The 23,730-nt window shown below is 40.2% G+C and overlaps 1 protein-coding gene across 1 annotated transcript in view; it reads left to right on the top strand.

The window, feature by feature from the left end:
• Positions 1-18,633, top strand: part of MAN1A2 (mannosidase alpha class 1A member 2) — a 133,408-nt gene extending 114,775 nt beyond the window's left edge. The window contains exons 11-13 of the mRNA XM_063148452.1: positions 4,326-4,498; positions 11,588-11,703; positions 14,135-18,633. Of these exons, the coding sequence (XP_063004522.1) occupies positions 4,326-4,498; positions 11,588-11,703; positions 14,135-14,267 (422 nt within the window). The 3' untranslated portion in view covers positions 14,268-18,633. The remainder of the gene's footprint in view (positions 1-4,325; positions 4,499-11,587; positions 11,704-14,134) is intronic.
• The last annotated feature ends 5,097 nt before the right edge of the window (positions 18,634-23,730 follow it).

Below are 23,730 nucleotides of genomic sequence, written 5' to 3'. Positions count from 1 at the left end.
TGGTGGATTTTGGAAGGTGATGGCAAGGGGTGCAGTCGTCATTCTGGTCTGCCTATGAGCAAGGGATCTGTGTTTCCAGGATCTATTTGGCATGGCAGCATGAGAGCCCCCTTCAAGGCTCTTCCCCTCTTCAGGAAATTGTTAATGCATGTGGCACCCTTAGAAAGGATATGAAAAGGCTTATTGATGCTCAATGAGAAAACTTAACTGTAACCAGAATAGTCTTGTGATGTGCAGTCTACACATACCTCTGTTTCCTACCAACTCTACTATTTTTTTGTACCATGAATTATCAATATATTAATGCTGCAGCCATCCTAAATCTCCCATCCTGTGACAGGAGATTTCAGGATTTTTCTGTAGTCCTGTGTGCTCTCAGTTTGAAGAGAAGATTGAGAAAAACAAAGATAGGAGGCATATTCTGATTGGTGTGCTCATTTACCAGCAGAAGAAATCACAATGCTGTCAGTGGGCACTGGTAAGGCTACAAAAATACAGCTTCCTGTGCTCATGGCACAAGGTTTCTTGATGTTGAAGCTTATGTGAGTACTGCACATCTTGAGGTGTTCTGGTTTCTGGTGATTAGGTCTTTGTTTTTCATGCTTAATGTGAACCACTGAGAAACATGGCACAGGCATAAAATAATTGGCAATGCGAAATCTGGAGATGGCAACAAAAAACAAGTTCAATGAAATCAAAGGAATGGAAAGATCACTAACAAATCAATCTGAATAATCAGCTTTCATAAGTATTGTAGAGGTTAGATAAATAAGCAAAATTATCTGTATAGATGGCATTTGTGTACTGATCTATAGCACACAGTATTTTTAGTACACTCTACCATCCCTTATGCATAAGAATTTTCCTAGCCATTAGCTGATAGTGTGTAAAGTATTGACTGACTACAGAGAGCTTATTTTAGGATGAAATTTTTTGCACTTCTTGAAAGTTTCTTGACAAGAGCTGTCCTCAGAATCGCAGTACAGCTTTAGCTGTTTTTTATGTGTGACAATTCTAGTGCAGAATAAGCCAGATGACTAAGATTTCAGCTGAGACATATGCAAGGGTATGAGTAGATGCTATCTCTGACCCAAGACTTTCAGTAAGCAGCTAAACAGGCAAGGCTGAGGAAATGAGAATAATAACATGTTTTTGTGAGACGTATGAAATAGCAATGTGTTGATGGAATAGTTCAGAGTCTCAAAGAGAAGTGTCTTGGATGTTCTGTTCCTCCAATTTTGTATGAATTAGAGCCTAGCATGTATTATTATAACTGTGAATCCTTTCTTACTTTCGGAAATTTATTGTTAGATTGATTGTAGTCTTAAAGAAACATACAAAACAGACAACAATATTTTCAAAAATACTTACGGAATTAGAAATATTTATTTAAAAGTACAAAGATTTGCCCTTTTGTTGGCAGTGCTAAATACAGCTCTCATTGAAGTCAACTTTACGTCAGTTAAAATTTTTTTAAATGGTGGTTGTTCAGCTTTGTACTGGTATGAAATTGTTTCTCATCTTGTCTTGCTGCCTAGATTATAGTCTATCAGTGCTATTAATATGAAAATATTTGGATTATTCTGTGACCACTATAGCATTGTAAAATGGCTTTAGATGGTTCTTGGCTTAGAAGAATGGCCCCTGAAAGATACTGTGTCCATAATAGCTTCTTTTCTTTAGTCAGCTATCAATTTTGCATCCTTGATTTCAGATGAGTATTTGGTGAAATCATCACAACATGCAGAGGTCACCCATCCTTGGGTGGTTTAATTTCTTGTAGTGCTCAATAGCATTAGGAGTAGGTGTGAGTAGATAATTAAGGATTTAATGCACGAGCAGGCTACAAAGCAAGACAAGACATCACAGTTTCTGTAGGTGGTGGATCACCAGAACTGCCTGAAATCCAGCTTCTTTGGTGGATAAGACTAACATAGCTGTGATTCCCTGATTCCAAAAGGCTTTTTAACAAGTGTTTTACTAAGGCCCATTAGGTACATTAAATGATTACAATTTAAGCAGCAAGTACCTGCATGGAGGAAGAAAATGGGCATAATATAGAAAAGAGGATAGAGGTAAATAGTCTACTCTTGCAGTGGATAAATGCTGGTTAACCAGCACTACTCTGATATATTTGATATATATATATATGTGTATAGGTGTATAAAATGTATACTGTATTTATATATATTGTAAGTGTGTAGTATATTTACATTTCATATTTTAGTATGTATTATCTATAAATAAAGCACACATATACATAAATTATCAGAAAAGGGCAGGAACAGTAAACTAAGTGTGCTGATAACAACAAAAAAAAACACTACACAAGGATCTTATGAGGTTGAGTAACTGCATAATAAATTGCTAAATTAAATCCAGTGTAGTTAATTGTAAAATGAGGCACCTCTGAAAAAATTATTTCTAACCTTACATATTAAATGATGAGTGCTAACTGACCGTTGCAATTCAGGAAATTGCTTTTGAGATTATGAAAATGTCAACTCAGTAGCACTCAGGAAAAACAAAATGAGAAAGAGAAAAATAGAAAATGTCATTATGTCACTGTATTAATCTCACCTGCACCTTTTTTCCCTGTATTTGCTGGTCCTCTCTCATTTAACAAAGGATATAGTAGAACTGGAAGAATTGCAGAGAAGGGCAAGAAGATTAACTAGAGGCATGGAACAGTTTCTATTCAAGGCACAACTGAATTGAATAATATTATTCAGGGTGGAAGAGGGACCTTCTAGGTAGGATTCATCAGATCTGCCAAATCACATAGGGATTGGAGAGTGGTTCTGCATCAAATAGGTATTAAAGGTGTGGAACCCCTTAGCAGAGGTTGTTTTGGATGCTCAAGGCTTACACAGATATAAGGAAGCACCAGATGAATACTTGGGAAATAAATTTATTAAGAATTACTGATCACCTAAAAAAATATGTCTAATTTGGGAGAAGTCTTGAGCTCAAAAGCAGTAGAGGCTGGTAGAAAAGATGGAAAAAGGTATCTCATATACTTGATGGGTGCTTCCACTTCCCCATCAATGTCTGATCTTGGCAATTGTTTACGTGATACTGGAGCAGACAGAATTCCATCTGGTCCAAGATAACCATTCTTATACTCAGAATTTTGGATTGGTAGAACTCTGTATCTAATCTCCTCTATTTGATAGTGAGATTTATATAATTTTTTAAGTGAAACTGGTAAAGTGTCCCATTTTGAAAGAAGTGCAATAAAAATTTCTTGATGGAGTTTCCCATACCATTCACGTGGCTGAAGCAGTGTGATGCTTTTTCTTTTGGCATCCAGAGCCATAGTCCCTTGAAACAAAAAGATTAAGGAACTTCTGGAGATTTTCTGCTGGGGCTGCACTGAGAGTTGCTTGTATTTTTCATTATAGCATTCTAAGGTTCCCCTTTCAGACCCATGAAACCTTGGTTAATTTGAATCTCTAGCCCATAGGAATTACACGATTAATTGCTTTGATAATTTTTAAAGCTTGAGTGCAGCTTCAGAGTTCAGCACCTTAAAAAGTCTCTGCCAAAACAAATGGTGCAGTGCAGTAATAAGAGTGCATTAGTAATGTTAAATTTGAAGACCAATGTGCAGCTGTTTAATACAAAATATGTGTAGCTTCTTATTATAGACAGATGTTTTACAGGTGTGTTGTTCTTATATGAGTAGTCTTCCAGGTGCTGGCACAGGGCCCTTACAGGTTCCTTTAAGGGCTTTAACAATAAGTGAATCTCTTATTTCAGAGATTTATTTTCTGGTGTATTTAAGACTTCGCTGCCCAGTTGTAAACCCTTTACTGGAAGATCACAGCACATCAGTTACAGTGACCTGACAGCACATCCTTAAACCAACAGTTTGGATAAAGATACAGGTTATTTGGTATGATACTACTTGGTTCCAAGATCTTTTCCTACTGTTCTAGGTGGGATCAAAGGACATCAAAACCTGTGTTGACCCTTTTTTTCTTTTTTCTTGTAAGGAACTGATGTTGGTCACTTCAATTTTATCCTGTAATTGAATGTGTTAGTGTGTTTATATTCTTAGCGTTCCATTAGTTTTCAAGAGGATTACTGTAGTCCTGTCAAAATAGGTAGTTTTCTCAAAGGAATTAGATAAATTATTCATAAGAAAAATTATAGGCCTCAAAAGTAGGAAATATTTATGAGACTGCTTAAAGGTTCTGGTTTTTTTTCCCCACAAGCTTGGGATAAAGCAGTCTCCTACCCATCCTTCCTGCAAAGATTGGTATGGAACAAATTTTTTCTTACCTTTACTTTTCTGTTGTTGTTGTTTGTTTTCTCTGCAGCACTAAAGCTGGGCCCAGAAGCATTCAAATTTGATGGTGGTGTGGAGGCGGTGGCAGTACGGCAGAACGAGAAGTATTACATCCTAAGGCCGGAGGTGATTGAGACCTACTGGTATATGTGGAGGTTCACCCACGATCCCAAGTACAGGCAGTGGGGCTGGGAGGCAGCACAGGTAACTCTGTTAATCATCTGTCACTAATTAATTTTGTGTATTTCCCCTTTGAAGCCACTTCAGTCTCATGGTAATGAAACACTTGGAGTGGTAATTGATTTTCACAGTTTGCTGCAAACCGGGGTACATATGAGGGTGCACACAGTTATTGCTGTTTTGCATTTGCTGAGTCAGATGCTCAGGTGAGAGGTGCATTCAGCATTACACAGCCCATGAGTTCAGGCATGGAAACAGAACTCCTTAGTCATGATTCCTACTGTTGTCAGTAGTGTGCAGCCCCCGAGAGTTTCTCTGCTTCTCTGAATTGCTCCAGCAGTCTTTGGAAACAGCTCAAAGCCAGTTTCAAAGATGAGAATAAACATTAAAGATAACAAGACAGTAATGAAATATTTTGACTACATCCAGAGGAGATGAGAGAAAAGCAAAGGAAGAGACAAACCAGGAGACTGGGTAAGTTTATTCTGTGGCTGAAAACCAGTTTTGCTCCAGAAGCAAGAGATCAAGAAAAGGTGGGAAGAGATCTGTTGAGATGCCTGTATTCAGAATACTTAGCCAAGCTCACTACTATCCATTCCTCAGCCCAGCTGCAACACCTAGAAGAGGCCAGGTATTTTACAGTTGTGTATTAGTGTGGTTTTGCCTTTTAGCCTGTTTTGTTCCAACAAGAATTATGTTATTCTGGAGACAGGTTCCACATTTGTATTCCAGAATGCATTGCTGCTGTCTCCAAAACATTGTCTCCTTGCCTGTGTAGATACTACAAATTCTTGCTGATCTAACCAAGCTCCTTTCAGAAGCTATGGCTGGATGATCCAAGCTGAGGTGGGGTCCTTTGTAATAGGTTAAAAAATTTACAGATGTAAAGATTTTCAAGCCAGGATCAGTCTCTTAAGCACACTGCAAAGCATGTATTTTAATTGCATTTTGCTCAGTTTTCTCCATTTGCTTTTATTATCTTGGTTCTCATTAATGCTTTCAAAACAAACCCTCCCTTCCTCCTCCCCTGCCTCCAGTTTTCTCTGTGTGCGGGGTAGGATTTTATTTTATCCTTCTGTCAACCTCCATTGAAGTTGTAAATCAAGCAGCCCCTGTGCTTAATTGCCTCTATCCTTACAGACTGCCTTCTTCTGCTTGTTGTTTCCTTGATACAAGATTTCTTTATCTAACATAGCCATAAATTATTTTTGACTTCTTCATAAATAATTTTGCAAAACCCTCCTTCCCACAATTAGGAATTTTCCTACCCCACAATTGTACTGACACAGAAGCTTGAAGCTTTTTGCTCCCCAGGATTTTCTGTTCATTGCATATAGATAATAAGTTCTTGTGTTTATTCCTCACACCTACTCACTACTTTTTCTTCTTCCCTATCACACATGGCCCTGGCTGTGTTTATTCCATCATTTATAAATAGAGAAGGAGCTGGTGTGACACGCAGAGCAGTTGGCTTACTGCTGTTGTAAAACACTGTCTGAATTTGTCTTCCCTTTGCCTTCCAACCTCTGAAGCAGACTTGGATTTATTATCTATATTTTTTGACAAAACTTATGCACTTTAGTACAAATCCTATGCTTTGTCCAAGGCCTGTTCTTTTGCATCTCTCCAAATCCAGTGTCTCTGGGGGAAAAAACAGGAAGTTCAATCTTACATTCCCTCAGTGATCATAAATCCCTGTGACAGGGTCTCTATCTCTTTCCTGATGAAAAAAAGGCTAATTCTCCCTAATACTGTACTTAGCACTAGAGACAGCATTCATCTCAATTGTATTGGGCCAGTCAAATTGGATGATGGTGTGCTGGGGGGCTGGCTGAAGTATTACAGAAATATGCATGGAGGATACTCAGGGTAAATACAGAAAATTACTAAAATCCTTTTCAGGCTAATTATTTGAAAGCAGTAAGAGCCACCATTTCACAATAGGCATGTAAAGCCAATTACTAATCTGAGCTGTGTGAATGAAGGGCTCAATTCAGAGTTGTGGACTTGTGTATCTCACTAAATAGGACTGCACCAGAGAGAGGCTGCTGAGTTCGTCAGAGCTTCTATTAACAGTGAAAATAAATAGCCAAGACCTGAAGCTCAGGCTAACTTCAGGAAACTGAGGGTTGATACTAAGATGGAGTGGAAAGACCCATAGCTCTCTGTCCTCATGAGACCTCAGCTGCACCCAGATCTGGGGTCCTCGGCACAAGAACGACGTGGACCTTTTAGAGCAGGTTCCAGGAAGGGACAGAAATATGATCCAAGGGTGGGAGCACCTCTCCTACAAAGACAGGCTGAGAGAGCTGGGGTTGTTCAGCCTGGGGAGGGGAAGGCTCCAGGGAGACCTCATTGCAGCCTTCTAGTACCTAAAAAGGGCTTATTAAAAGAAGCGAGGTGGTGTTTTTATGTGGGCAGATAATGACAGGACAAAAGGCAATGGTTTTAAACTGAAAGAAGACAGATTTATATTAGATGTTAGAAAGAAAGTCTTTACTGAGAGCATGGTGAGGCAGTGGAACAGGTTGCCCAGAGAAGCTGTGGATGTAAGTGTTCAAGGTCAGGTTGGATGGAGCCTTGAGCATCCTGTTCCAGTGAGTGACATCTGTACCCATGGCACTGAGGTTGGAACTAGATGATCTTTGAGGTCCTTTCCAGCCCAAGCCATTCTGTGATTCTACTTAGAGAGGAGTAGACAGAAAAGAGCCAGACAAGTTGGAGGTAAAAGAAATATGGTTTCACAGTTTCGTGGGTTAGAAGCTGTGAGTATGACAGCTGGTGAAGAAACTGGCACAGTTTTCATGGGCATGTTGTTGGCACAGTCAAGAAAAGTTGCATATGCCACAAAAAACACCCTCAGAGAAACTGAGGGAGCCAGGGTCCAATCTAGAAGCATATCAAATTTTATTTCCAAAGAACTTAGGTTCATGTTGACCTCCCTATATGTTATTGGCACTGAAATTTCATTTTTGTCACTTTTGAGTCAAGACACATGTATTTGGCAGGAGTATACTGCTGAATATTCTCCTGTTCTGTTCTGTATTTGAATAAAGGAAAGTAGAGAACCTACTACTTCTTGTAGCTTGCTCCATTATTTATTTGTTCTTGCTGTTAAAAAAACCCATGTTTTATTTCCCACTTGAACTTGCCTAGTTTCAGTTCTCAATCACTGGGTTTTCCTGTGACTTCCTATGCCATTTTTAAATGTCCTTTCCCCCATGTTTTCTTTCCAAAGAATTTTCATAGATTATAATAACCAATGTCCTAGCAGGAACTCAGACTGAACTATCTTACATGGCCATGGAAGTCTTTGAAGTGTCTCTGCATTCCAAAGGTTGTCTCTACCTTCCAGGCTAGCCTGGGTCTGCAGTTACACAGTCTTGATGACTAGATTTAGGATTATGTGCCTGGTTTTATGAAACTCATTTTGTTTGGCACCCAGTTACCAGCAGATTACACTGTCTGCTCTTATTTACATATGTCATTGAAGCCAGCAGCAGTGTTGCAGTGATTGATAAAACTTCAGACTGCTCCTTGTGGATCTCTGTGAGAAGCAGCTCTATTTTGTGGTGATTTTGCATTGCCAGTTCTTTCTTATAGCGGTGTCAGTCAATTTTAAATTGAATTATATTGATATGGTATAGTGCTGCCTTGTCTTCTCATAACATCTTAAATACTGTGGCGATTGCCTTAGAAGCTTTTAAGTTTATTGCATCTTTGCAGTTACCTTTATTTGTCAAATTTGTAGCTCTCAAAGAATGAAATCAAGCTTGTGACCAAAATAGTTTTCTATAAAACCATGCTGATTGGTGTCAGTTATCCTCTAATTTTATATACATATATATATATATATATGTATGTATGTATGTATCCATGTGTCTCTGTAATTGACTGGAACTAACATTAGGTATGCTGTCCTATAATTATTCAGTCTGCCAATGCCTCATAATAGTAGCAATATTACCTTAATACCCTTCCAGTCATCTTGAAGCTTCCCTGTATTCTCTGGTGCAATAAATTAAGCATTGTTTTTACAGGGAGACTGGTCTTCAGCTCTGGAGTGAAAGTGTATCTGGGTGGCAAAGCAGATGCCAGTGCACCAAGTGCTCTGAGGTCTGTGTGAAAACAGAACACTGAGAATTTCAAGGGGCATCTAAGCAGCTTGTCTGTGGCACCAAGTTTTTCAGCCAGTGTCCTGAAGTTCTGCACATCTTGGAATCAAGGACAAATTATTTGTTCATGTTTTAAAATTTTCTGTTTGGATGAATAGCTGAAAAGCAATTTTTCAGAGGCTTTTTTCCTGTACAGTTCACTACTACCTGTATTATGTAGAACTCTGATCAGCTAGGGTAAATCCTTTGCCTATTCTGAACACAAGTCTGCCTTCCCAAGGAGAAATTTCTGAAGATACAAGGTTACTTGGTAACTGTAAGGAAAAAAAAAAGTTGATCATAAAAAAAAAAAATAGATCATACATTTTCTCTCTCTAGGCTTGTAGGCCTGCTGGCTTCACCAGTTTTGCACTTAGTTACCCAAATATGAGACCTCTACAGCATAGAGGAGGATCTCAGTGCTATCCACTAGCTGCAATTTCCAAAATAAGCAAGTTTTGTCTCTTACACTGGCTTGGGGATTTAATTCTTCTGGAGGAAGGAGATAGTGTCCTTACAGTGGTACCATGTATTCCTTGTTTTCATTTTGCCACAGTCACTAGCAGGTTTCTCCTGTACAGGCTGGGGCACACAGCATCAGGGTTGCTGGCTGGTGGACCAGAGTCCTGATCAGGCTGTATGCTGGGAATTCTGGCAGGAGTTGTAAACACTGGGGCTTCCTCCTCCATCTTGCCATGCTTCAGAGCAGACACAAGGTCGGGTTCTGCATTATTATAAAAGGGGATAGTGCCAAGAGCAGGCACTTCATTTTCTGCCTAAAAAGGGCTTTGGCTCTTGTTTATTCATAAAACACCTACCTGGTGTCTGTAGGAGTTCTGGGGAGGAATATGCAAATTGTTCTGTAAACAGCATGTGCTTTATTTCTTCAGAAGCTAAGCAATTCATTTTTTTCTTTCCTTTTTGTTGGTTTGGTTGATGGGTGTGTTTTGATTTTGTGTGGAGAGAGTGATGTTGGGGTTGTTTGTGTTGTTGATGTTGTTGTTTGGCTGCCATGTGGTAGCTAGCATCACTTTTGTTGTGCAAGAGCATGCAGACAAAGAGATTGTCATGGGTTAGATGTGTCACATACACCTTTCCCTTCACTGTCCACCCAGCTCTCAGCATGTGAGAACTCTCAGTGTAGCCCTATCCTGCACCAGTAACCAAATCTGAAAGTAATTCATCCAGACACTTTCTCCTTTTAGACTCAAGTCCCAACACAAAATGGAGCCTTTCCCTCCAAACTTGGAGAAAGCTGTGCTTGAGATAAGGAATTACAGTAAGCATTAGATTTTGCCAAGAAAGACTGTACCTTTCTTGGCAGAAGTTCAGACTCTAGAGCCACAGCTATTCCAATAACATCCTTTTGCCAGTCTCTCCACTTGCTTTTCTAAAACCTTGCTTTTTGGAAAATTGAAAGAACTTTGTACAGTCTGGATTATTCTTTGGTCCGTGAACGGTCTGAGATTTCCACAGGGTATGTTCTAGGAGGAGGTCAGCTGTAGTACCTGCTGTGACTTACTGTCCTGGGTATCCTGCTCAATTTTTTGCTTTTCCTCCTGATTTCAGTGACAGCATCTGCTGACATTCTTTGTCCATTTGCCCAGTGGAAAATTCCTCTCTGTCTCCCAGTATTTCTAGTATGCAAAGGCAATACTGCGGTCCTTGAAGAGTTAGTTTTGATTGAATCTGTTTTCTCTGCATAAAAAGGGCATAATTCAAAACTTATTTGCTCCCCTGCCTTGACTCCCCTCAGCTTCTGCTGAGTATAACTAGCAAAAATCAGAATTAACAGAAATGTGGGCCTAAAGCACCCTGTGGAGAGGAGCTTCACACAAGGCTATCGGGCTGAATCATAGATGACTGAGCTACAGGTGGCTGTGTTCAGTTGTTGGTAATGACAGACATCCCGAGACAAACATTTTCCTTCATCCCTGATTCTTTTCTGTCCCTGCATGAATCTATTAAAAGAGTTGCTATCTGCTGAGGAAGCACAGTCAAAGCAGCAGGGAAGCACAAATAACCTGTGAATCATTTCTTCAGAGCCAGTTTTAATGGCTGATATCCTTGTGTGCTGTAAGGTCGTGCATGCCAGTGGAATAATGAAAGTGTAGGCGAGAGGTGCTCTGAGCTACTAACGCTTTCTTTCCCGTCTCCTCCTCTTCCATTGTGCTTTTCACAGTACTGTGTTGAAGCTGGGGAGGGGAAGAATCCATTGGCCCCTTCCTTCATGGAATGTGCATGGATTTAAACTCCATGCTTTAAAGGTAAAGAATTCTGCTGCAGTCCAGCATGCAAGCTGACTTGAGTTTCAGCTGTATAAACAGGAAACAGAGAATAACGTAGGTAAGAGAAGGAGATGAGGGGAGAAAGCAGCAGCTAGAAGAGTTTACAGGATGGAATCAACAGTCCATAAAGATGAGAACAGTATTTTATTTCTACTTTCAGTAAGTCTCCATGACTAGCTACCAATCAAAGAATTCCTATAACTCTTCAGACTCTTCCAGCTCCAAAATCCAGGCATGTTTGTTACCTTCCTGTGCACATCACAGCACTTATTCCATTGATTTGACTGATGTTCTACCCAGTGTCACCAATGAGGAACTGCATGAGCTCAGAGAAAAAGTGTATGGAGTCCTTGTCATGTCATCAATATCAGCCAACAGTAAATACCCAGGAAAGAAAGTGTTCTTCCCCAGACTACTTTCTTAGCATGTAGCAGTTTGCCAAATGTGGTGTCATTAATAATGCTGGAAGGATGTGACTTCTGTATGTGTCCAGTCTATTTTTTTCAGCATAAACTGTTAATGTCCATAGCATCCTTCAACTAAGACATTCACAGCAGAGAAATGCAGCACAAAAAGAACCACCTTCTTTGTTGATTAAGCTTGATGCTTTAAAATTTCCAAATCTTGTTCTACAGTTAAATTTTCTGTGTCTTTTCCCTTCCTTTTTGCAGGCAATTGACAAGTATTGCCGAGTTAGTGGTGGCTTTTCTGGTGTCAAGGATGTGTATTCCTCATCTCCTACATATGATGATGTACAGCAGAGCTTTTTCCTTGCTGAAACTTTGAAGTAAGTACTTTTCACTTCTGCATCTTTCTGTAAAAACTCACATCTAAATTCTAGAAGATGCTCCACAGGTAGCTAAAGAGACAAAGACTGCTTTCAAGTATTAGGAGCACCAAATGGAACAGAAAGCAGGTCCTGAAAATGGCAGGTTTTGTGTCTAATTCAGGCATCACAGCATGTTTCACTGGGAAAAAGGGACTCCAAGTTCATTGTGTCTAAGGGGATAGTGTGGCTATTCTATCCTTCTGCTGGCTCCTTACCAAATTCCTCTAGGTAATCACAATACTTTGTTGCCTTGTATTACCATTATAAAAAGGAAGTCAGCCGCTGCCACCTCCTCTGTTGTCTTCTTTAATTTTATTTCACTTACCCTTCAAGTTCATTTTCTGGAGACTAAAAGCAGTGGTCCCAAAGAGAGAGGCAGCAGTTTCAAACAGGTCAGGGCAGAGAAACAGTACCTCTCCAGGAACTGATGGTATATGATTGATCTGCCTATAAAAGCCAAATGAGAGAATGAAATCTGCTCCTAAGGGACTTGTGTGGTGGCAAGGCTGACTTTTGATGTATCACCAGAATCCTGTCTGCATCTTAAATAATCACAAGGAGATCTGAAAATTCACTGATGCATCATTCAGTAACTGGATATATTATAGTACAAGCATTGCAGATGGTGGCATTTCTAGGAAAGAACTCAGAAATTTTTACTGACTTTTGGTTTGGAGTATTTCCTGCTTGTGGAACAAAATGAAGGTTTATTGAAGAGCTGAATATTAGATGTTTTTGACATTGATGCAATTGGCATAGCCCAAACAAGAAACTGGTTTCACAATGAGATAGCCCAAATGAAAATAAAGACAGAAGGGTTGGGTATGATGTCATGAGAAAAATGAAGATGTTCCTCAGAAGAGGAGCGTAAAATATGTCTTAAGCAATACCTGCTGTAGTCTATTCTGCTATTCATATTCATTCCTCTCAAATTCAAATTTGGTAACTGTCCCAAATATGCTTTGTTGCTGCTTGGATACTTCAATTCATCAGAGATACACAGCAAATTTGAGAGATTTGAGCAGTACCTGGCATGAAGGTACCTGTTGAGTGGGAAGGACCAAGATGGAGAAATAGGTTGCTTAAGTTATTCAAAGGAAAAGTGTGAATCAAATGAGGAAGGTGAGTTTGAGTAAGATGAAATATTGCTGCTGTGGTGAGAACGGGCTTGGAGAGCTGCAGCAGGAGAGAGCAAGGCAGAAGTATTGAGGAAAGGAAGGGTCTGATGCTTTAAAGACAAATGAAGAGTGTGGAGAAGGAAACAAGATACGTGTGACAAAACTGAATCATCCCTGCAAGAAATTTTTATCTGTAAACAGTAAATAGATGAGGAAGGAAAGAAAAAGTAAGGCTCCACTGACTGGATTGTGGATAGAGCTGGCAAATAAAGGCAGCAGAAGAATTGATCAGACAGTGACACAGGGCTGAAAGCAGCAGACACTCCCAGTGTCTGATGGAGAGAGAGCAAAGGAGCAGCAGAACAAGTGTGCACATTCTGGATGTGGCAGAGTCCACTAATGGGAATGACACCCTTTCCTTGTCAAGTGCAGCAAGAGCTGTCTTTTTCTGGATGGCAGGAAAGCAAGCAGGAGGTGAGAGATCCTGTACACCCACGCTGTTGTCCTTGCACTCACACAGCCAGGTGTTCTGTAACATGGGAAATTCATTTGAGTTTTAGCTGTTGTGTTAGGAAACTTTGACAGATCCCTACTACCAGTATGTCCTACAGAGTTACAGCACAGCCACATTCAAAGTGTGCATTAAGAAAAAAGGAACAACAAATATTTTTTTTCTGCATATGTCCAGTAATCCTTATTTTGTTACATGCTTTATGTCCTCTGCATTTTATTATAATGTACATCTGTGAAAACCTCTGCACAATCTGTTGTCCCATTTCCTCTCGCCAGAAGCTGAACCAGCTTCCAGAACAGTGATGACAAATCAGATATCTGCCATGGTTTAGTAGCTTCTTCACGAAATCTTTGGCTTGGATTAAAGAGGATTAGTAATTTCCAAGTGGGTTTCCTCCATTAAGAAAAGCTTTTTGACAACTTCTCTCTTCTTCTGGTCCCCAAATACTTGTGCTTGGGGTCTTGATGTTTGTTTTACACTGCAGGTTTTGAACGGAGACTCAAAAAACAAAAGTTTCTTGGAAAGATTAAAATGTTGTCATTATAACAACTTTTCATTGAAGGGCTTGATCATAATAAAAATGAGTTCAGATTGTCATAATAGGGAAGGTTGTGTGTATGCTGTACAAAGACTGAAAGCAAGTAATTTGTTTATAGCTGTAGTTGCTGAACTGTGAAGCCTGAAGATGGTCTGTTGCTCCTGTCTGCCTGTGCTCTGCTTTAATACCCACGTTTTTCATCTCTGTCTTGTTGTCCAGGTATTTGTATCTGCTTTTCTCCAATGATGATCTTCTACCATTAGACAACTGGGTTTTTAACACAGAAGCTCATCCTCTGCCTGTTTTACATTTAGCCAACACCACACTGTCAGGAAATCCTGCATATCGATAAAAACAGCTCTATGAAGAGGAAGAGAGACTGTTTTCAGCTCTGTTTTGTTTACATGGACCACTTGAGACTTTAGCAGGAGGGGAGACAGACAGACAGACACTTGGTAAACCTAGACCCCCGAGTCAAGCAAGTATTGGCATGGGAAATGAAGCTCTTCAACATATAAATAAGTTAAAAGTTCTGTTTTATACATGACCAAAACACGCGAGTGTGATTTTTGCAGGCGGAGACTTCACACGCTTTGAACCCTGGCAAGACATGGAATCTACAGATGATATTAATGCAGCAGCATGAGAAAGAGGAGGCTTTCCCTTCCAGGGAAAGGAACTTGCTGCTTGCTGTTGCAAGGAACAACACACAGTCACCTCTTCAGATTGGGTGGGTTCCAAATACCTAGGTTTTCTTTTCCTTTCTTTTTTTTCTTTTTTTCAAAATTTTTATGATGGCATGAACAAAGCAACACCACTGCACCAGCAGCATCAGGATTTGAATTTCTTTCTGTACCTGTCTGAATTTTCTAAGGAGCATCTGTCCAGACTGGCAGCCATTCTCAGAGCCTCTTATCTGTTAGACCTAAAGTACAAAAAATATTGCCTCCTCATTTCCCCTTTTCAAAATAATGCTTATATCCAAAAAAGAAAAAACAATTAGTAAGCATTTGCTTTGTAGTTCACTGTCAGCAGAGTGGGCTTAGTTCATTTGGCAAGCTCAGTCAGAGTCTGGAGTGTATCACAGGAGTAGGAAGGAGCCTAAGTTTTCCTTCCTCACAAATTATGTCACATGAAAAAAACCATTCTCCTCTTAATCCTGGTTCTTTTAGCTAGATAAAAAGAGATGACAACATAAGCATAACTGTTTCATGATTTATATAGGAGGATACAGTACATGGAACTAAAAGAAGCTCCCCTTGAGCTAAGCAGTGAGAGCTTGCTGCTCTGTATTTTTGTACACAATCTGTTACATTTCATTCTTTGGATACTATTCACAGAACCTTCTTTGCAGGTATATGGGTGTCTGACAGAAGCCTAAAACTGCTTTTGATTTACTTTAAAAAACTTGCTTTTCTTCTGGGTGCTCCAGTACAAATCCAACATGATCTTTGGAAGCAGCCTAACATCTCTCATATGTGACTGGAAAAAGAAATTGAAGAGTCTCTTCTTTCATTAATTTATGATGCTGCTAAATGCATGGGGTATTTTCAAGTACATCATGGCTGGGCTGGATAGTATCCCTTGAATGGAGTCTTTTTCAGTCTTCATTTATTTGCTAAAAAAAGTTTCATCTTTCCAGATTTTTTATCTTTTCAGTTTTGTCTTCCTCAATCTTTTTTACTGTTGCTCAGAATAATTACAGCTCAAACTATTCTTTTTATTCCCCTATATAGCTCTCAGATCTTTTTGCCATGGTGACTGGCTCCTTTGCTGACAAACAGCCTGCAGGTTTCCCTCCTAATCAGTGCACAGGTTGAGTCTTTAAAAAATCTTGATGATGTTTTTGTACTGAACCAAGTGGGAGAACTCTTCAGTGAGCTACAGCAGTACAGCATCAGATTTAAAGGGAGTGAGTGCTATTTTCCCTCCTCAAAAATGTTTTTCTATGAAGTTTTTTTAAAAAAAACTTTGCTCCTTATCATATTATATTACATCTGACTGTAGAGTTTCCCCCCAAAATTACTCTTCATTTGTCTGTGTCACTAACTTAGACATAGAAATCATCATATGATCTTAAGTAAAAATACTGTCAGATGCTTTTTTTCCAGACAGTTACTTTAGTTTAAGAGGAAGAAAACATGGGGCTTGGGAAAAGTTTGAGTCTCAATGTGTCTACCTTAATACCAGTTACTTTGTTACTGTAATTTGCAGCCGTATCCTAAAAATAATTTGAGAACTTATAAAGTAATTGGTATGGTAAATAATACTGATTTCAGTAATTGTTTATTTAAAATTAGAAGTAGCTTAATAAATGGATTCTTCTTACTGGCCCCACATTAATTTATTTTTCTAATTATTATTCAGTGACTTACTGAAGAACTAGCAATTTTTCATTTTCCCAAGTTCAGATATGCTGTGTTTTCAAATTGTTTTTCTGATCCTATGAGAACTGTTATTAGTTTAAAACTGCACTTGATTGCCTTGTTCTCCTACATGTCTCTGGGTATATAGAAGAAAGAGGAAAAGCAGACCTTTCTGTTAAGAAAGAAAGAAAGAAAGATTTAAAAATAATAAAAGCACTTTCTGCCCCATTGACCTGTCCCTGTACTCCTCCTGGTAAATGCAGGTGTAGAATGGCTGCCAGTCTGTTCAGAGAAATGTCAAGGAGTCCCAGAAACAGCAAACTTGCTTCTCCTCCTCCATCCCCTTCATGTGAATTAAAGCGGAACCCTTCAAATTTTCAAACTTCTCCATGAATCCCAGTGGGTTAACTTATTGCCACAAGAATGTCTGAATTGAAGACTAAGGCATTTCATGTTATGGGATGGTGTTCTTCTCAAAGCAGATGTACAGTACTGCTGTTTCTTCTTTGTGTAGATAAGCAGCAGGAACCAAATAAAGAACACTTGTTTCTTGTTTCCCAGTCACCCCAATAACAGTCAGTTTATACTCCATCATTCTTTAAAGTACCAACTGGCCTTTTCCTCCAGAAGCTAATGATGTGCAGAATCTATAAAAAACAATGCATTTTAAGGACTAATTGCTGTGTCTTTCATAAATTTCATCCTGAGATTTCCTAGATCAAGAAGAGTTTGGAGGTTATGGGTTCTGGCCGAGGTACATGCTTAATTACCAGGCACCACAGATACTGAAACTTCAGACTGAAGTGATGTGCCCTCCTTCTGAGTCCTTCACAGAAAAGTAGGTTCTGATCTGCAAAATGGCATTATGTGCAACCCAAAGTTCAGACTGTTTTCCCTCTGGGTACATAAGGTACAGTAGAATGTTGCCATTTCATTCTGTTGCTGCTGTCTTACTTTCTTGAAGATAAGAGTGTAAATTTAAGCACAAAAATGACTTTTTAGTCCTAGCTGTTTCTGAGTCTTGCACTGTACTCTCTAACAAAACAATCCTCATTTTCTCTAGGTAGCTGTCCCATTTTACAACTTCTACAATACCCTCTTCCCTTACAGAATGAAATAAAAACCAGAAAATCATGTGCATTTTTGGCACACTGGATTTGGGCAAGAGCCTGGAAATCCCCAAATTGTCTATTTCCTGTTTGCATGCAGTCAAAACAAGGATGTATCGTTCTTTTCCTAATCCAAGCCTCAAACTTGCCTGTTGGTCAGGATCTGCCAACAGTAATTTTTTTTCTAGCAATTAGAGCTTGACTTTTCAAAGAGGCCAGATTTCTGCAGCTTCCATTAACAACCCTGGAGCTGTGCATGTCCCGCAGTCAAGAAGTCAAATTCTTAGCGTTGTCCTCTAAATAAAAAGCACCCTTGAAGGATATTCTGAGTGTTAATTTTGTTGCACAATATAGTCCTTCAAACTGAATGTTCAAGGAAAGTGTAGAAAATAGCAAGTGCCCTGGAGTAGAAGGAAGAGCAAGTAGTTCCATGTGCCAGTCACACCTTTGCTGTTCCTTCAGCTCTCTGCTCCAGATTTATGGATCACTGTGTTCTAGCTCCCAAACACTGACACATTCCCTCACAGTATTTTACAAGATTTGAATATTGCCTGGGTTCTGAAAGGTGACATTAATTACACACTCCCTGTAGTGCCATCCTTTAAGGTTAGAGGTGCACCCCCTCAGCAAAGCCCTGTTGGCATTCACACTACTAAGCCTAGACCATGTTTATAAGGGGACAAATAAGAAACAGACTTCTTGATGCCAGAGAAAAATGAAAGCAAGCTCTTGATCCATACTGTAGTTGGGAGATCCGTTCACCCCGAGTAAGACATCCCTCTTTCACTCCTTGAATCTTGAGAAAAGTCTTCTGACTCAAGAGTTTGAGTTGCCATACACAGAGGAAGCCCAGGCTCTTTTGCAAGTTGTGTGCAAGCTGTAGCAGAGATATTAAGCAGGAACTGCTTCAGCTGTCAGCGCCTTCTAACAAACTGCTCTGTAATTGCCCAGGAAAGTTGGGAACCACCAAAGTCAGAGGAGACAGCCTGACCTGTTACAGTGAATTGTTGCCTTTAATCCTAATTGCTTGGTGGAAGTTGGATTTGCATTCTGCCTTTATTCTTGCTTTGTCTAAAACTGACAGATTTTTTTTTTCCTCCAAAATAATAAAAGGGCAAAAGTCTATCTTCTGATGTGGAAACCTTCTGCCTCTGACCTGGAATCCTGCATATGTACTTTTTACAGATTAAAAAATAATATTGTATATAAAAAAGATTGAATAAAGAATGTCTTTAAGTGAAAAGAGTGTGGTTTTTGTCCTTTGCCTCCAAAAGCAGCATCCTGTAGCATTGAAGTGTGAAGCTGACCCTATTCCAAAGGTGTGGTGGTGCTGCAACTTTTCTTTCCACTGCAGCTCTACTAAGGACTTAGACAACTTAAAAATGTATCAAGACCCCCTGTTGCAAATTTAAACCCCTGTACCTTGTACTTGCTTCTGACAGGTCCCTGTAGTGCTCAGATGGCTCTCAAGGTGCAGCTTCAGGCACAACACTTCAAGGCTGTTCCTGGGTGTCATTGTGAAAGCCACCAAACCTTACGAAAGTTGTGTGAAATTGTGTGAAAGTGGCTAAAAGGTCCAAAGATCCTTTTAGATGAGGGTAAAGGGTCAGACAGACAAGCAGTGGTACTAAATAATTAAGACACCAGGTTAAACCCCCAGCTTTTCTTGAGACTTCAGTAGCCAGTGAGTTGGGCGATAACATCTGTCTGTCCATTCCTCTGCTGTCTGGGAAATGGAAAGTTTCCAATTAAATGTTATTCACAGGGAAACTGTTATGTGGCTTCAACTGAGCTTGTTTTTCCCCTGCACCTTGAAATTCTCTGGAACTGCTGCTATAGTTCTGTTTTTTCCAGTACAACCAGTGAATAACCAGATTTGCTTTCTGATTCACTTTAACTTTGCATAATCCTTTCTGTCTGACATCACCCATGTTGCTCATACATGGCACCTTGTTTTCAGGATGCAATGATCATAAGAGGAAATTGCCTCCTAAGTGCCATAACTGAGTGCAACACATGGCTCCTGCTGCACTGCCATGCCATCCACCTTGAGATCCAGTTTTTCATCCATGTGTTGCTCCATAGCTTCTTGCACTGGCACATTCACGCTGTACCCAGCTCCCAACTGCAGCGTCACTTCCAAAGCAGCAGCTTTTGCATCCTTTGATCTCCCTGTGGTGTCCTCAGCCCCTGAACCACCTCACTGGGATTCACTTGCTGTAGCAAGGTGTGTCCTGTCCTTTGTGGTTGCACTGCATTGTCTGTGCCTCCTGCCTCTGCTTGCACCTCCTCTGAAGCAGGCGTTCTTTTGCATGTTCTCTGCCCAAGGGATATATATAGGGAATATCCTCTTTTATCTCTCTGCTGGCACTCTGCCTGCATGTCACCCACCCCGCTCCCTTCCCTTGCAGACTCTGTGATTGTGTGTGCTCCTTCCTGGAGACCATGTGTCTTTCCTATGCATATTAATTAGCTGTATTTAAAAATCCTGAAATTAATCCTTTAATGGGTTATTTTTAGCCTTTGTCTTGTAGCTCTGGGAGCTGGTTTCTCTCAGTGCAAAGTCATAGGCTTTCTGTGGGCTTTGGAAAGGAAGCATTACTCTGTCTTTGCTGGTTCACGTGTGGGATGTGTGAAGGCTGGTGATGGTGTGGTTGTTTTTTTAATACGAAGAGCAAGAGTCTTTTTGACAATATTTCAGGCTGAGGCAACCCCCATGAGAAATGGTTTGAGAAAGAGCAGTCACTCATGTAGCCAAACTTACTTGCAGGTAAAAATTCAGGGAAGAATTTGGGGAGGAAGGCAAAAGCACCGGGTATTCATGTGCACCAACAGTGTCACTGCTTTCTTAGGTGGTTTCCGAGTAGTCACAGGTGACAGGTGTGATGTCTGTCTGTAATGGTAAGAAGAATTTGTTTGCAGAAAAATCTAGAAAGAATTGTCAATACAGAGAATAAAGGATCAGATAATGCTGATACCTCTAACAGCAGAAGACAAAAGAGATTTAAAAAGTGAAAATGCAAAGTTGTTCCTCCTGGGACAAGGAGCAAAACCTTTCACTGTAGTCTGTGATGTTGTCAATCTGAAATTGGTAACAGAAAAAAGGGAACATATATGGCTGAACATACAGTCAGCCATAATATACAAATCATCAGTGCAAGGTGAAAAAAACAAGTGAAAATTAAAATGGTTGTGCTGAGTCAAAACTAATGTCTGTCTGACCTCGTATCTTGACTCAACTCTGATCAAGAGCAAATTCCAACAGAGGAGCAGGAAAGTGAATTTTGATACTTCACAAACAGCCTGAAGTGATGTGCAGCTTCCTGAGCCATAGGTGATTATCGTGGTATTTAATAGGCCTTGACATCCATGGAGGGGGGCTGTTCTCTGGAATTAGTCCAGTCACTCAGTGAATCAATAGCGGCTGTCAGGGACAGAGCAAGCTCTGCCAAGGAGCCTCATGGTGCTGGCAAGGCATCCATGCACTGGGAGGCCGTTTCTGATGACACAAAAAGCATGTCAGTGCTGTGCAGAGACGGGTGAACACCTCTGAGATGTGCTCTGTGGTTCTGGTCACCTGTGTTCAGAAGGGCTTGTCTCAGTGGAGACAGGAGTATTGAGGCTTACCAGGGAATGGGGAGTTGGCGTCAGGAGAGGTGAGAGGAATTCAACCTGGCAAAGTGGAAGGCTGACAGAGGGGATATCTGCTGTCCACAACACAATCAAGTGGTTGGTCAGCCTGGGAGAGAAAAAAAGCTGTTTTTCCTGGAGGACAAACCTTGCACAAAGGCCCCACACAAACTGATATCTGCAACACCTGAATAATTTCTGACAATGATGTCCTAGGAGTAGAACACATGTTTATCTGCTGAATAAAGGGTGATGTTGTGTGCTTGCCTGCAGTTTCATGTACCTGAATCAAGGATGTAGGAGGTCCTTTGCTGTCCTGCATTCCAGAGCTCCTGTGGGATCTCTAAGTCTAGGGTTGAGTTTACAAAAGCTCTTTCCTTTGCTCTGTTATCTGTTTCTAGGGCAGGGTGAGTGTAAAAGGCCATGGAATCAGGAAGCAAAAAGCCTTTTTTAACTTCATGGATGGGAGTTACTCACTCACATTTGCTATGCTGTTTGAGTAATGATGAATAGAAATTCACCAAAAGACTTCCTATTAAGTTTTCTAACACGGTTATCCAATGACCTTTTGCCACTGGATTTTCTGTGGAGAAATCAGAAACAGATTGCAGGGTGTTGGAGCACAGTGTTAACAACAGAGGGACACCAATCTCTTTTGATCTAAAGATTGTTACTGAACAAAACCCAAGTAACTAAGAATATTATATTAAAACAAAGGAGTGGTACAGTCTGCAAATAGAGTCCTTTGTGCAGTAATTCTTACACAGCAAACTAAGGGAAGATCACCAGTACCCTCAAGAGAGAATCTCTAAAGATACTCTCTGTTGCATGAATTTAAATTCTTTCTGCTCCCAGTTCTAGATGGCTCATCTTGTCCTTTGTTTGGGTACACATCCTGTTATTACTTGGGGCGCTTTATGCCTGTGGGCTATTTCTGCACTAATTAATGTTCACATCAAGGGATTTCCATGACAGTTCTCTGGCATTTTTGCAAGTGTTCTCTTAGCTCAGCACTGATACATGGTCATGCATTTTGAACACTTCAGCCAGGCACATAATTTCAAAGAATGCACAGATTCTTGCTGTTAGTGTGCTCAAATCTTAAAACCAGTGTAACTTGAGCAACCATATATGTCAGACCAGTACTACAGTCTGCTAAACCTTATGCCAAACTCCCACACTGTACTTCTACTTGTATCACAGCAAGGTTAGGTTTTCAGGTTCTCATTAGAAATTTTGCAACTGAAATGCAAATTTTCCACAGGGAAAAAATCCTCCAAATCTTTGAATGCACACCAGCCATCAACTTGTGGAATTAATTGCTTCGCTGTGAAGCAGGCTTTGATGAGTTCAGTGACAACAGTGAAAAATTCACTGCCACATCTAGGTGACATCGTTACGCTGACTTTTTATTAGCTTAAATAATTCACAAATGCTCCTTTTTCAAGTGTATCCCCTAAGAAAAAAATTCAATATACTGCCTCAAATTTCCTCCAGATCCTGCTCATGCTGTTTCTTAATAGAAGTCTATGGGTCAAGCACATCCAGGCTTCATAGAGCACAGTCTGTAGCCCTGGAGATGTTCCCTCTGAACAGGTTATGTTCGGTGCCAGAGGCTGGTTAGCTGCATCAGGAAGATGCTCTGCCCACATCCTTTTTTTTACCCCTGCAGTAGAAACTTCTTGCCAGCTTGAGCTGTTGGGAAAGGGCAAGGATGTGGCTGGGTGTGCTCTGGCACATGTCAGCTCAGAATCTGGAAGTCATAGTTTGTTTTCAATAATAGAATCAGACTGACTTCCAGAATGGTGACATTTGAGCATTAAGGTTCATATGTCAAACACTCTCACCCAAATGCTGAACAACCTTTGTCCACCCCTGCGTGTTTAACTTGCCAGGATTTGCAAAGTTCCTGGTTTGGGGAGTCAGCGAGGCTGAGCAGAGCCAGCAAGGCACAGGGGGCACAGCAATCTGCCCTGAACAGATCAGAAAATCAATACAAAGGATGAAAATGCATTTCTGATATGGGATAGGAACTGTGACTGTGAGGAGCCTTCTTCCTGAAGGGAAAAAAAAATCACCTGATGTGGAGAGTCTGTAACCTCTGTGGGCACCATGAGATTTTAACTGGCTCCTGTTGGGAAAAGGCTGTACTTCAGCTGCTTCACAGGCCTGATTTTTCAAAAACTGATGAGTCAGGCTGCAAGAATTATGAGATTGCTTCTAAATAATGAGTTTGAGGATCTTTTTCCATGTCTGCAGTTGTGGGGTTTTATTTAATCTCGAGCTTTTGTGCCACTCAGAGTTTAATATTTCCAAGCTCTGACCTTTTTTTTTTTTTTCCAGAATGGTGAGAACTACCCTTAAAAATAAATGAAAAATAAAACGTGGCTTATCTTCCAATCTGGCAGAAGTTCCAGCATTATTAAATGATCAAGAGCGGGCACTGCTGCATTAAGCTCACCCAGAGCGTTGCTACAGATACTTAAGGGCAACTTGCTGTTCAGAAAATAAAATTCCAAATTTTTTTACATCTTAAATGTGAAGCAGACATGGATCTTCATTCCATAGCCATACCACACAATTGATCCTGTGGACTGTTCTGGTTCAAACAGTTGGCAGCATCTTGGTTTTAGTGAGATGGCTCACAGTAACCAAGTACAAAACATAACACTCAAAAACAGAACATCCAGGTAAAATGTCCCTGTGATAT

This window comes from Melospiza melodia, chromosome 2 (genome assembly GCF_035770615.1).
Source record: "Melospiza melodia melodia isolate bMelMel2 chromosome 2, bMelMel2.pri, whole genome shotgun sequence".
Taxonomy (NCBI): domain Eukaryota; kingdom Metazoa; phylum Chordata; class Aves; order Passeriformes; family Passerellidae; genus Melospiza; species Melospiza melodia.
Note: the sequence above shows the minus strand (reverse complement) of the source record. Positions and strands in the feature narration are given on the sequence as shown.